At 33.0% G+C, this 15,960-nt stretch overlaps 1 protein-coding gene across 1 annotated transcript in view; it reads right to left on the bottom strand.

Moving 5' to 3' along the window:
- The window catches only part of DNAJC15 (DnaJ heat shock protein family (Hsp40) member C15), a 63,329-nt gene that overhangs the window by 11,582 nt on the left and 35,787 nt on the right, over positions 1-15,960 (bottom strand). The window contains exon 5 of the mRNA XM_045566637.1: positions 12,089-12,159. Coding sequence (XP_045422593.1) covers positions 12,089-12,159 — 71 coding nt within the window. The remainder of the gene's footprint in view (positions 1-12,088; positions 12,160-15,960) is intronic.

Genomic DNA, 15,960 nt, shown 5'->3' with positions numbered 1-15,960 from the left:
ATTGCATAAAATAAACATGTATAGGTATATACCCAAAGGAAATGAAATCACTACCTTGTAAAGATATCTGCATTCCCATATTCATTGCAGCATTATTCACAACAGTTAAGAAATGGAAACAACTGGGATGGGCACGGTGGCTCATGTGTGTAATCCTACTGCTTTGGGGTGACAGAGAGAGACCCTATCTTAAAATAATAATAATGATAAAAAAAGCAAAGGAAACAACTGAAATATCTGACAAAGGGTGAATGTGTAAGAAATTGTGGTGGATGTATATACACAATGAAATGTTATTCAATTTTAAAAAATGGAAATCCTGCCATTTGCAACAACATGGATGGATCTAGAGGACATTATACTCAGTGAAACAGGTGAGAAATCAGCACAAATTAAACCTAAAGCAAGCAGAAGAAAGGAAATAATAAAGATTAGAACAGAAATTAGTGATATAGAGAACAAAAAAGCAATAGAGAAAAATCAATGAATGCAAAAGCTGGTTCTTTCATAAGATTGGCAAAGTTAACGAACATTTAAGCTCAAGTGACCAAGAAAAAAGAGAACAAATTACTAGAATTGGAAATAAAAGAGGGGGCATTACCATCAACCTTAGAGAAATAAAAAGGATTATAAAAGAACACTATGAACAACTGTACGTCAACAAATTAGATAACTCAGATAAAATGCACAAATTCCAAGACAAACGGAAACTACTGAAACTGACTCAAGAAGAAATAGATAACTTGAACAGATCTATAACAAGTGAAAAGACTGAATCAGTAATCAAAAAACTACCCACAAAAAAAAGGCCAGGCACTCAGTTTATAAAGAAGGGAACATTTCCTAATTCATTATAGGAGGCCTATATTATCTTCATACCAAAACCAGACAAAAATATCACAAGAAGACTACTGATCAATATCGCTTATGAATATGGATGCAGAAACATGCAATAAAATATTAGCAAACTAAATCCAGAAACATATAAAAAAAATTATACACCATGGCTAAGTGGGGATACATCAGAGGGATGCAAGATTGGTTTAATGGCCAAAACTAATTAACATAATTGATTATATCAAAAGAAAAACAAAGCTCACATAACAGTCTGAACAGATGCAGAAAAAGCATTTAACAAAATCCAATACCCTTTTGTGGAAAAAAAAAAAACCACTCAACAAACCAGGAATAGGAGGAAGTTCTCTAAGTTTTTATATGTTGTATCTCAACCTGATAAACGGCATCTACAAATAACCCACAACTAACATCACACTGAATGGGGAAAGATTGAATCCTTTTTCTTAAGATAAGACATAAGACAAGGATGTCTGTTTTTACCACTTTTATCAACAATATGCTGGAGGTTGAAGCCAGGGCATTTAGGTTAAAAAAAAAAATCATCCGATTAGAAAGCAAGAAGTAAAACTATCTCTATTCATAGGTGACATGACCTTGTATATAAGGAAATCCTAAGGAATCCACTAAAAACTGTTAGAACTAATAAATGAGTTCAGGGAGGTTTCAGGATACAAGATCAATACACAAAAATCAATTGTCATCCTATACATTTGTAATGAACAACCTGACAATAAAATTATAAAAATAATTCTATTCATAATAGCATTAAAAAGAATAAAATAGGAATAAATTTAATAAAAGAGATGTAAAATTTATACCTGTAAACTATAAAACATTGTTGAAAGAAATTAAGGAAGATCTAAATAAATGGGAAAACATCCCATTCCCATGAATGAGAAGACTTAACACTGTTAAAATGGCAATACTCCCCAAACAGATTTGCAGATTCAATGCAATCCTTACCAAAAATCCCAGCTGACTTCTTTGTATTTCAATAAAGCTGAAGCTGCAATGTTTCTTGAGCAAATTTGGTCAAAGCAAATTACAAGGCCAACTTAAATATAAAGGGTCAGAAAAAAGACTTCCCTTCTGGATGAGAGGAGCTATGAAGAATTTGTAGCCATTTTGAACCTACCAAATTACCTACCTACTATTGTTTATCCCCGTGGACTATAAGATCCATGAAGGCAAGGTCTTTTGGTTTTAATGTTCAGTGGCTGGTATATTATGTAGTTTACATTAAGTATTCAATAAATATTTGTTGAATGAATGAATGATTGCTCATATGACATCATTTCTAGAGTCATCATGATCCTGTTCGGTTTCCTCTGAATACTACTTAAGTTTGTCAGTGTCCTTCAGCATTTGGCATCCAGAAATAGACACAAAATTCTAGATAAGATCTAACTGCCTAGCTCAGTACAGTTGGGTAAAAAATGTTAATTGAATGAATGAATGACAAGTACAGAAGATTGTAATAATATTTGTTTTTTTAATAAAGATACTATGTGTCCTTTAATGCAGCTTAAGACTGCATAAATCTCTTTTTAGCAGCTTTTACACTGTTGAATCTTATAGACTTTGAGATCAAATAAACCCCCATTGCTCTTTTTCATGTGAAACACTGCCAAATCTCTGTCCTATATTTATACAATTTATTTTTGAGACCTAAAAGAACATTTATCCCTGCTGAATTTAAATCTGAATTTAATTTCCTCTAAATCATCAATTTCTCTAGTTGGTCATTTCCATCGACACACAAACCTGCTAAGAATTACTCAACAAGTTTCTATATTAAAAAAAGTAAAAGGCAGGCCAGGTTCAGTGGCTCATGCCTGTAATTCCAGCGCTTTGGGAGGTCAAGGTGGGAGGATTGCTTGAGGCCAGGAGTCCAAGACTCTACAAAAAATTTAAAAATTAGCCAGGCATGGTGGCTCATGCCTGTAGTCCCAGTTACTAGAGAGGCTGAATCAGGAGCATTGCTGGAGCACAGGGATTCAAGGTTATACTAAATAGTAAGCTAGGATCAGGCCACTGCATTCTAGCCTGGATGACAGAACAAGACCCTGTCTCTTAAACAAAATTCTAGACTCATTTATTCAGTTCCTCCTCTGCATTTCCACTAGAATTTTCTACTGAGTATTTCATTTAACGTCAAGACAGTATTCTTTTTCTCCCAAACCTGTTTACAATCCACCTATCCCTTCTAAATCATCCCCGTTTCAGTAAATTGCTCTACTATCTACCTAATTCTTTGACTCAGAAATCAAGGAAAAATATTTAATTTCCTAAATCAAATCAGTCAGCAATAATTGTTGGTTCTATTTCCAAAATACATTTCAAACTCACTTTCTTGTCTCCATTCTGAACTAGGACACCATTATTTTTCACTGCAATTACCGCACCAGCCTCCTAAATGATCTACTAGCCAATTCATTTGTCATATTGCTTCGAAAGTAACTCCTTTACTTCTGTTTTTGTTTATGATGGAGTAGCTTGTTAGAGACCAATGCTCACGTTGAAAACAACTAAAAAAGCCAGAAAACATTGAAAACAAAAATGGAACAATTACCAAAGCAACCTACCTGTTTATTAATGTTATAGAGAAACTGCTAAGGAAACTAGAACTTGAAGGTCCAGAGATTCTGGAAGGAGAGGGAAGTAGAGAGGTAAGATGACATTCTAAAATTGCTTTTTCCCTTAGAGTATTTGCTCATTTTTGTAGTGGAGCAGAAGGTTAAAAGTATGGCCAAAGGATTCAGGAATGCTGCTGCTAGCGGAGCAGGGCCTCTTGCATTGTCATGAGCTGGAACCACAGAAACTGAAGACTCAAAGGCTTAGAATCCAGCTGAAAAAGGCAGGCTTGAAAAGGGAGCCTGACATATGGCAGGCTTTTCCCTCTAAATATGAATCATATTCTGAACTTGTACAAGGCAAAAGGCTAAGAAGCAAAGCAGAAAACTTCTGAAAAAAGCAGGAAGCTTCTAAAAATCAGAGGCAAGTTTTTGGAAGTTTTGAAATGCTAAGGAGACAGTGATTAGAGAGCATAACCTGCCAAGCACAGGTGCCTCAGTGAACACTCAGGGAACTCAGCTGGAACCCTTCGAGCAGTGGTTCTCAAACACTGGTGTACATTAGAATCACCAGGAGGGCTTGGTAAAACACAAATTGCTGGGCCCCAACCACAGCTTCTCATTTGATAGGTCTAGAGTAGAACCGAAGAGTTTGCATTTCTAATAAGTTCCCAGGCGGTGCTGCCGCTAATCTGGGAACAACATCTTTACCAATACTGGTATAATGAAATGCATCAACATTTGGACAATCTATAACTCTCATTGAAGCAATATTTTCCAAATTACCAATGAATGATGTTACAAAATTGTGCAGAGGTAAAAAACGATTAATTAAAGGTACAAGACAGACCAATGGATTTTAATGACTCTGAAAGTTCATTTGTATGGTTTCAGATTCCACAAAGCAACTAATCTTTAAGAAACTACTACTTTTTGAGTTCTGGTTTAGTAGCAATGAAGAATATCCACAACTGTCTGAAAAGACAAATAAAATACTCTTTCCTTTCCCAACTACCCATTTGTGTAAAGTCATATTTTCTTCAAATATTTAAACAAAACAACATATCACAAGAGAATGAATTCAGAGGCTGATATGAGAATCAGGGTGTTTTCTATTAAGCCAGACATTAGGGACATGTGCAAAAATGTAAAACAATGTCACTATACTGACAAGTTTTTAAAAATTTGGTTGTGGAAAATATAAATTTTAATAAATATTATGTTACTTATGTTAACATATAACAAATTTAATATTTTAAAATGAATTAGATAAATATCTTAAAAACTTTCTCAGTTTTAATTTCTATTATTGTAAATGTTGATAGAATGCACATAACAAAGTCTGGGTCTGAGACTAAAAAGTTTGATAACTGTTGCTTTCATACAAAATGCATAACATTAAAAAAAATTACTTCGCATACCAAAGTAAGGCCTGAAAAGCAAAATACAATAGAAACAGAGGAGAGCTAGATATCAGAAGTATCAGAAAAGGGATTTGAAATAACTATGAATAATATATTTAAGAAAACAAGGAAACAATGAGAAATACGCATAAAATTTTGAAGAACTTCACAGAATTGGATTCCATAAAAAAGAATCAACTAGAAATTTTAGAAATGAAATTAAGAACTTAATAGGTTTAAGAGCAGATTAGACAGTATACAAGGACAATGAACTAGAAAAAATTACGAAAAAATATCTACACAAAAAAGGATAGAAACATACACAAGAGCATAAAAGATATATGAGATACAGTGAAAAAAGTAGGAGCTGAAAATATACACTTTTGGAGTTTTAGGAGAGGAGAGTGGAAAAAAGATAGGAGGCAATATTTGAACAGATTACCAATAATGAAGTATAATCTTCTAAAATGGATGAAAAAATGACATCATCCCATAGATTCAAGAAGCTCTACAAACCACAATCAGGATAAATGCAAAGAAAATGACACCAACTCATATCCAATAGAACTGCTGAAAATCAAAAGCAAAAGACACTCTCAAAAATGTTTTAAGGCCCCAGTATTACTCGGGGAGTAGCCAAAATGGTATTTTATTTCAGATTGTAATAACTCAAGGAAGTATGTTGTATTCTTTGAATGATCACTATATTTAACAATCAAGTTACTAAAGAAAAAAGTACAAATTTAAAAAAGAATGAAGCAAACAAGTCAAGAAACAGAAAAAAGAACAAAGGTGAGTTAAATACAAAACAAAAAGTAACATAATATAAAATATACTCAAATATCAGCAGCTACATTAAATGTAAGAGGACTGAATGCTTGAAGTCTAAAATTGTTATTGAAAAAAAATCTGCATGTTGCTTATAAGACACAAACTTCAATAATAAAAATAAAGAAATGCTGAAAGTAAAAAGATAGAAAAAAATAAACCATGTAAACACTAACCAAAAGAAACTAAAGCTATAAATAATTTTGGATAAGGTAGACTTTATGGCAAAAAGCATTACTACAGATTAAAAGGGATATTTCAAAACAAGGGGGAAATTCACATGGAAGATACAACAATCCTAAATCATTTGTCCCCCAAATCATCCCATTACCACAAGCAAAAATAAATAAATAAAAGACAAATCTAAACAAAGAAATAGACAAATTCACAATCACAAAAGGCTTTATACCTATCTTAACATACAAGAAATCAGTAAGGATATAGCATATCTGACCAATATAAACAACAAACTTTATTCACATATCTAGAACACTGTATCCAATAACTGCAGAATAAGTGATCACAGTATTTACCAAAACTGACCATATGCTAGATCACTAAAAGCAGAGTACATTCTCTTCCCAAATGGAATTAAGCTAGAAATCAGTACTATAGAGATAACTATGAAATCCTCCACTGTTTGAAAATAAGGCAATACATGTCAAATAACACACAGGTCAAAGACAAAATCATAACGAAAATTATAGTATTTTGAACTGAATGATAGCTGAAGACAATGATCTAAATATTCATATCAAAAAATTAGAAAAAGAACTGCAAAATTAAACCCAAATATAGCAGAAGAAAGGAAGTTCAGAATAATTAATGATGCAAAAATTACTTTGTAAATGGAGATTAATAAAGGATGATATAAATTATCCATATTGAGAATGAAAAAGTATAATAGCATAACACTGCAGCTACTACAAACATTAACAAAGTAATAGGAAGATATTATGAATAACTTTATAACAATAAATCTAAAACTTTAGGTGAAATGAACAAATTCCTATGAAAAAACTAACCAAAACTAAAATAAGAAGAAATAGAAAATTTGAAAGAGATACGTATCTTTTAAATAAATTAAGCCTGAAATTTTAAATCTTCCCACAAAGAAGTCTCTAAGCCCAGATGGCTTCATTTGTGAATTCTTACAAATATTTAAAAAAGAAACAAGACTTATCTTATACAAATGTTGATAAAATAAAGAACACTGCCCAATCCTTTTTAGGCGGCCAGAGTAATCTGGATAGCAAAATTTATCAACCTTTCCAAAAAGCAAAATTACCAGTTAATTTTTCTCATAAATAGAGGCATTTTCCCCCTTTACATGGTAAGTACTTTTTATGTCCTCTAAAGGAAATCTTTGCCTAGTCTATGCTTTTTATATATAAGTTTTATTGTTTTATCTTTCACATTTAGGTTTGTTTAATTAAATAAGCAGGAGGCCAGTAGCCCAGGGCTGTCTCCATACTGTGAGTTCCCACCTAACAAATGCAACCTAACTTATAATTACATAAACAAACTGAAACTCAACTTAGACATGTAACAAACAACCCAGCTTCAGCCAGTCACAGGCAGCCAACTCATCGTTACCATGCCCAAATAAGGCAAATGCCTCATTGTACCATGCCCTAATAAGGCAGATCCCTAGCTTTAGCTAATCAGATGATTTCCCTACTTTGCTTCTGTGTCTGGCCTGTAAAAACGCATGGCTCACACTACTGGGTGGGGGGGGGGGGTGGGGTGCTCTCTGAACCTCTTCTGGTTCTGAGTGCTGCCCAATTCATGAATCATTCTTTGCTCAAACATACTTTACTAAATTTAATTTGTCTAAAGTTTTTTTTTAACAGGTTATAATCCATTAAGAATTAACTTTGCATATGGTATGTGTGGGGGTCAAGATTAATTTTTCCCAAATGCACATACAGAAAGATCAGTGCCACTGCCTTGACTCATGCTAAGACATCAGCAGTTCTACTCATCAATGTTTTTGCACAATCAGTACAAAAGGTCAACACAGTGATAAAGAAAAATAGTTATAATTGTGCACCTTTCTGCCTATATATTACACTTCAATACAAAAATACTTAAAAATAAAAATAAATAAATAGAGATTGGATCTAAAAAATATGATTTCTTAAAATGTAAATAGAATTACACCACTCTACTGATTAAAAGCTGACAGTAACTTCCTTTTGCATTTAGAATAAAGTTCAAATATTATACGGAAACTACAGTATTTCATTATCATAATGCATAGCTAGTTTTCAAAACCTGGGCACCACCTCATCTTATCTGACCTCTCTTCTTGCCAATTACACTATCACACTAGTTTTCTTTCAGGTCCTTAACCACACTAAATTCTTCCTCCATCAGCACCTTTGCACATGTTGGCTCCTGTACTTTCCTACCACTTTTCACATAGCTGCCTCCTTCTTATCCTTTAGGTCTCCTCAAAGAGGTTTGCCCAGTCACCCTAGATAAACTTGCCTCCCATATTCTATATCTCAGTCCATTATACTGTTTTTCTACTTATTACAACTTGAAATAGGTTTACTTGCCTTCTGTCTGCCCCTCCATTAGAAGGTATGCTTCCATGAGGACAGGGATCTAGTTATCTTGTTTCAGAGTAATAATTTTTGAATGAATAAAAGAACAGTTTCAGGTTGTTTCATATAAATCTAATAAGTCTTTTAAAAATTTGATATGATTATTTAACGTATCAATTATCACTCCCAATTCTGTTTTACCTACCAATTTTATTGCCTTCTTTTTATCCATTTGCTTATTTATTCACTAATCCAAAAAAACTTATTTAGAGTTTATTATGTGTCAGCATATAGGTTATAAAGATGAATAAGTCATGTTCGTTACTTTTAAGGATCTTACCATCTATCAAGGGAAAAAAAAATCAATGCATGATAAAACAAAATTATTTCTTTACCAAAAAATTAATTAACTCAAATATAAAGCCTTAAATCTAACTAAAGTGTTGAAATGAAAGAAAAAGAAAGATGAGTCCTCTGAAACAAATAGTCTAGTACATCTATCAAAAAAGGAGATAAAGCTAATTAAGCATCACTTTTTCTTAGTAAATCCATGTTGATTCTTGACAATCACATCTTTCTCTAAATATTAAATAGTTACAAATTTTAAAATGTACTGTAATAAATTGTAATAAGTTACAATTTAATGTATTTTAAATATATTAAAAATATATTGTAAAACATTTTAAAAATTTTAATATATTTTAAATGTACTGTAATAAATTGTAATATATTACTATCAGGACTTCATGGCAAAATTAGTTTCTTCTATGATGAAAGTAATTAGGGAAAATCCATTCAACAGTATAGTAACTTTGACTTCTTTTTAATCCCAAAATTTAATTTAATTTTAATACAAACTTTATATTATATTAAAGAAGAGTGAGAAAACTATATGTTTACTGAAAGGGGTATAAATGGAAAAAGGTTGAGAATTTTGTCACTGCAGGCAGGCAGATTTCATCTAAATGTAAGGAAGAACTTTCTAGTAGTTACAGCTGCCTACCAGGAGAGTGAGATGCCTTATAAAACAGAAAGCTGTCCATCACTAGAAGTCTTTAAAGAGAGCTAACAGGACATTTTCCCCAGGATGTAGCAGAAACTCCTGATTTAGGAAGCAGCGCTAACCAGATCACTGCCTCTCAAACTATGGCAAACAAGTACTTTTAATGTTTAATTAGCATGGACCAATAGTTTTGCACAATACAAAGTATCACACATTTAGATAACACAACAATGTCAAATTGTTATCAAGGTTTCTAAATGTTTGCTTTTGATTTCTGTTTTTAACTTCTTGCACTCAGGTAACAACAAACTATGGCCCAACAATAATAGGTAAACTACACTTTGAAATCTCTGCAGTCCATGGTTTTTCAAATTTACCTAGTCTGTCTTCTCTCCTTCTCTATAAATTGGGTATTTATATCAAACTACTAATGTCGTAACAACTAACCTATTTCTTCAACAATTTAAGAAAACCAGTAACTTAAAAGATATTAGCTCAAAAGCATTAGATCAAGGACCTGAGATTTTTTCACTACCTTAATTTTTTATCTCAGTAAGTTAAAAAAGCAAACTTTACTTTTTACCAAAACACATTTGAACGCTCATTTAAAACTAGTTACAAAAAAATTTATTTTTAGCCATTTCCCACACCTAATTTTCTGGTGTCACTTTCTTTACACAAGCTGATAATGAAATGTGTAAGAAATTACAGATGATCACACATTTGAAGTTCCAAATTTATTCTACCAGCTGGTAGCAAAACCAACAGAAAAGTTACTTGGGGATGCAGTGGGGAACATATTCATGAATTTCAGAAGCATTCGGTAGGGGATTTAAGTATTTGCAACCACCTATTAACACCCAATAATGACTTGGTCAAAGCAAATATGGTGAGGAGGCAAAATTAAGAGTTGCCCATTCTCATACTTCCCCCAGTACTCCTGGCTTTCTCTCTCCAAAGGCAATGAGATATTTTTGTTTAAAATCCGTTATCTTCTCCCCATTAAAAACAAAACAACCTTCCTTCTCAAAAGATAATTTTCAGATTTATGAACTATCATCTCCCAACTCTATCATACACAGTAGTTCCAATATTCCATAATTCACTACACTTCTACTAGAGCAGGAGTTCTTACCTATGAGTATCTGTATACGAGTTTTAGGAAGACTATGAACTCTCTGAAACTCCACATGCCTTTAAGTTCTGGGTGAATGAGCAATTATATGGAAAAAATGTCCACAGTTGTCAATACATTCTTAGATGGTACAACAATCCAAAAAAATTATGAGTATCTTTCTTAAGTTAAAAATGTGACTTGAAGAGAATCATAGGGTGCAAGCTCTTCATTAATTATACATGTATAAAAGGTCATTAAGTCATGTAACCAAAGAGGACTTTAAAAATAAATCCCTTCATTTTGGAGATGATAAAACTCACATTTGGAGAAGTTAAGGGAGTATGCAAGGCCACAATGCTGGCTGGAAGGCAGAAGCCAGAAAAAATGCCAGCCTCCTGCTCGTGGGTCCATTCTCTCACATCCAGCTATTCACACAGCGCCAGGCAGGAGTAAAGCACACTACAGTGAACAATCCCACCTCTGCTAAACATACCATCTCAGAATAAATCATATAATTCTTCAAACACTACTGGCTCATAAGATACATCAACATTTTCTGTTTTACTAAAGGTGGCTAAAAATCATATTCTTAGATACATTTTAGAACTTGCTTCCTTGCCAGCAGGCACAATCAACAACTTGTCAATCATCTGAAAGACATGAGTGCTTGATCCTACTGCAATCAATCAGAGAAGGGCATTCACTTGACCTAGAAGGGACACACGATGTTTAGGAGACACAGAGCTTCAAGGAGGCACTTAAACACATTTCTTTCTCAGTCAATTACTCTGAAAGCCCACAATACAAAGTAAATTAGTTGAGTGGATCTTTCAGTAACTGTTGAAGCTGTTTAGAAATTTTAAGCAAAATCTCTTTTCAAAGTTTATTCTCATGTTTATTCACACTAAAGAACAGCAAGTATAAAAAACCAACAGAGATGATGCCTAGTGAAAAGAATTTTTATAGTAAGTAATTAAGTGAGAAAGCTGAAAAAGAATGCCTTATTTTGGTGTCAGTAAGGATAGATAGGAATCCAAAATTTGTTTTTAGTTTTGTTCAAAATAATTAGAAAATTGAAAGTCTATAAATAGGAATCCAAGAAACCCTTCACTTTCCTCCCCCCCTTTGACTTCTGAAATACAGTGCAACTTTCTACCATCTGTTATTTTAAAGCAGAAACAGTAATGAACATATGGGCTTTCTCTCTCAAGCAGCTGTAGTGTAGTTAAAGTTATAATAATTGTCTTTCTGTAAGATAAATTTACATTAAAAACCTGGCCAGTTAAAAACAAATGGCTCAGCCTCAGAGCCTTCCAGAATAAAATTAAGAAATTTAGAATCATCTATGACATATTACATTCATAGATTTAGAGGAAATCCTCTAACTCTTGTGCTTTTATATTTAGGGTTAAATAAATATAATTCATGGGGCCCAAATCAAATTATACAATCAAAGAGCTCACAACTCATGTTTTCTTTCTTGATAAGAATGGCAGGAGCATCAAACAGGTTCAGGTACTCTTTTATAAAACACAGCAACTAAGTTCTTAAAAGCTTTTAACATAAATCCATTACTTCTGTGTGTCACTGAACTCCAACCTAAAGGCTTATTTATTTATGATAAAAATCATAATACATGTGGCACATAAACTTCCATCTCAACTATGTATCATTTATGAGTTTAAGTAAACTGAAATCAGGAATTCACAGCATATTGTGATCCACATATGATGAAAAATAGGAATTCTACCTACCTTTATCTGGGTGATTCAAAATCATGATTCTCCTATGAGCTGTTCTAATCTTGGCCTTGCCAGCAGATGGGCTGTAAAAAGAAATTAAAGTGCTTATAATAAATAGTGCCAAATGCAGATTATAAATTAACAGTTTATATGGGCTTCAAGAAATTAAAACCTAATGAGAATTTCACCATCTTGTGGACAAATATGAAATTACAGTTTTTCACTTAATTCCATTAACTATCAAAATAAATCATTGCTTCAGTGTTGTATATGTTTTTCTTCAGTCCTTTGTAACACCAGTCCTTAGTCTCAATAAATTTAAAAAATAAAACACAATATATAGGTCAGGGGAGTCTTAGTCTGCAGACTATACTGTAAGTTTGAAAACTGAGGCTTCTAAGTTATTTTGGGGGAAGGCAGTGCATACAGTGTATTAGGCAGGTATTTGGGATTTCAGAGCTAGACTGCTAGATTTTAATCCTAACATTGTCATTTAGGACTGGGTAACCTTTGTCCAATTTTTAACTCCTTTGTGCTTCAGCTTCCTCACTGTAAAATAGAGCTAGCAATAACAAACTCCTCATGGAGCAATAGCAAGGATTAAATGAGTTAATGCCTATCAAGTGCTACAACAGTACTTAGCATGCAGCAAGTGCTCCATCATAGTTATCTTTTATTTTTATCTTTCAGAGGCTCTTAAAACACCTTATATCTCACAGTTTATTTTGCTTTGTGAGAAACCTGTGGTAAAAGGTTGGTTGTTAAAGCCTATGCTGGAAACAAAAATTAAAGTAGAAAATTAAATAAACCTAAAATTATTTTGGTAAAACCTAATTTATCTAGTATTGGAAATGTTTCTCATTAGTACATTTCTAGGCAAGAAAAAAAAAAACACTAACAACAACAAAATCCTACTATTGCTACTTAATAGCTATGCTATTTTATCCAAGCTACTCAACTTTTCTGGGCCTCAAATAGGGATAATAATAGCTGACTTAAAGTATGGGGTAGTTGTAAAGATCAGCAGAATTTAATTTTCATAGATGAACCACACTGTAGTGGCTAAAAGCAGGTACTTTTACAGTTATTCAGATACAGGTTCAAAATGCTGATTCTTCCACTCATTAGCTATGAAACTTTTTCTTGGTGACTTAAACTCTGAGTTATAATTTTCTCATACGTAAAACGCACATAATAAAATCTACCTCCCAGGATTATTTTAAAGATAAACTAGATGATATAAGTAAAAAGATTAGCATGACCTAGCATAGTCAGTGTTCAAATAGTAGTTGTTATTAGTGATGAAAAGGATGCTTATGAAAATTTATTATATATTTCCTACTTTTAAAAAATAAAGTATAATATGAATAACCTACTTTAACATTTCTTGAATGACTCAGAGCATTATCATGATATCAATTAAACACAAAGAAACTCAAGGTCTGTAGTGGTTTGCTTCTTCTGTCTGTTTTGAATAGTGCCTCTCCCTTGCTATCAGCTGTCATTGATTTTGTTAGTGTTCTAGTCTTTAGCAGTTCCTTGCCACCTCTAATCTTTGGGTAAATGCCAGTTCACTAAGCATGTTAAAATGTGCTATTAATTGCTTAATAAGCACATAAAATATCCTTTCATGAATAAAATGGATAAGTCTTTTCATATAAGGACTTATGGGTATACCTTTTGTCTGTTTACAGAAGTCTTTGGGGGACCAAATCAAACTATTGTTTGGCTTGTAGGTAACTCCCTGATAGACAATCAAACATTGTCTAGTTACAAAGACCACTGAATTTTGAGAATGTAACCATTAAACATTGTGTCAGGGATATGAACACTATACTGTTTAACTGCCTATTAAGAAATGAAAAACAATTGGTTGTAGGTATGTGGCTTTCTTTCTGAGTTCTCCATTCTGTTCCATGAGATGAATGGATCTATTTTTATACCTGTACCATGCTGGTTTGGAGTTACTATAGCCTTGCAGTATAATTTGAAGTCAGGTAATGTGATGCTTCTAGCTTTGTTCTTTCTACTTGGGATTGCTTTGGCTATTTGGGCTCTTTTTCGGTTTTATACGAATTTTAGGATTGTTTCTCTAATTCTGTGAAAAATGATATTGGTATTTTGTTAGGAATTGTATTGAATCTGTAGATACTCAAAGTTATGGTCATTTTAATGATATTGATTCCTCCAATCCATGAGCCTGGAATGTTTTTCCATCTGTTTGTGTCATCTACAATTTCTTTCATCATTATTTTGTATTTTCCTTATAGAGATCTTTTACTTCCTTGGTTAAATGTATTCCTAGGTATTTTATTTTATTTTTGTAGCTATTATAAATGGAATTGAGTGGTCATTATTGGTATAAAAAATGCTACTGATTTATGTACGCTGACTTTGTATCCTGAAACTTTACTGAATTCATTTATCAAAGCAAGGAGTCTTCTGGAGGAGTCTTTAGGGTTTTCTAGGTATATCGTATCATCAGCAAATGAGACAATTTGACTTCCTCTTTTCCAATTTGGATGCCCTTTATTTCTTTCTCTTGCTTGACTGTTCTGGCTAGGAATTCTAGGATTATGTGGAATAGAAGTGGTGACAATGGGCAACCTTGTTCCAATTCTTAGTGGGAATGATTTCAACTTTTCCCCATTCAATATGATGTTGGCTATGGGTCTGCCACATATATGGATGGTTTTTACTATTCTGAAGTATGAGCCTTTATGCCTAGTTTCTTGAGGACTTTTATCATGAAGGATGCTAAATTTTATCAAATGCTTTTTCTGCATCTATTGAAATGATCATATGATTTTTGTTTTTAATTCTGTTTATGTGGTGAATCATATTTATTTATTTGCATATAGTGAACCATCCTTGCATCCCTGTAATAAAACCCATGTGATTGTGATGTATTATCTTTTTGATGTGCTGTTGGATTCTGTTTGCTAGTATTTTGTTGAGGATTTTTGCATCTATGTTCATCAAGGATGTTGGTCTGTAGTTTGTTTGTTTTTGTTGTTGCGTCCTTGCCTGGCTTTGGTATCAGGGTGACACTGGCTTCACAGAACGAGTTAGGGAGGATTCCCTCCTCCTCAATTTTTTGGAACAGTTTCCATTAGAAAGAACTGGTAGCAGTTCTTTGTATGTCTGGCAGAATTCAGCTGCAAATTCATGTAATCTTCGGGCATATTTTTCTTGGGAAATTGTTTATTACTGATTCAATCGTACTACTTATTACTGTCTGTTCAGGATTTCTATTTCTTCCTGGTTGAATCTTGGGAGGTTTTATATTTCCAGGAATTTATCCATTCCCTCTAGGTTTTCTAGTTTGTGAGTGTAGAGATGTTCATAGTAGTTGCTGATGATCTTTTGTATCTCTCTGGTATCAATTGTAATGTCAATTTTATTTCTCATTGCACTTATTTGAATCTTTTCTTGGTTTAGCTAGCTAGTGATCTAGCTAGCTAATGAGGCCCACTAGATAAGATAAAAATTCACCAAAAATCCAAATTTGCACTGTACATTTTTTGAGGATATATGTACAGTAAGTTGCATATTAGTCTAGATACTAAGTTTTAATTGCGCAAATGAAAATCTGAAAATCACTTCAGCAAAAATTATCCTTGAAAATCAATTACACAGCCTATAAAAAATAGTGCATATGGTTTTATACATAAAACTCCATAAAGTATTACAAACACTGAGGTCTGCCAATCACTGAAGTAGATTAAAGTAACAAATACGAGCAAGGAAAGTTCTTATGTGCAAGTATGAGCATTCAAAACATTCTGTTTCTAAGATAATAATTATCAGACTCCTAGTGGTGAGCTTTGGGGTTGAGGGGAAGCATTCTCGCTTGCCTGCTGGGTTTATTACCTTTTTGCCAT

This window comes from Lemur catta, chromosome 13 (genome assembly GCF_020740605.2).
Source record: "Lemur catta isolate mLemCat1 chromosome 13, mLemCat1.pri, whole genome shotgun sequence".
NCBI classification, from domain to species: Eukaryota; Metazoa; Chordata; class Mammalia; order Primates; family Lemuridae; genus Lemur; species Lemur catta.
Note: the sequence above shows the minus strand (reverse complement) of the source record. Positions and strands in the feature narration are given on the sequence as shown.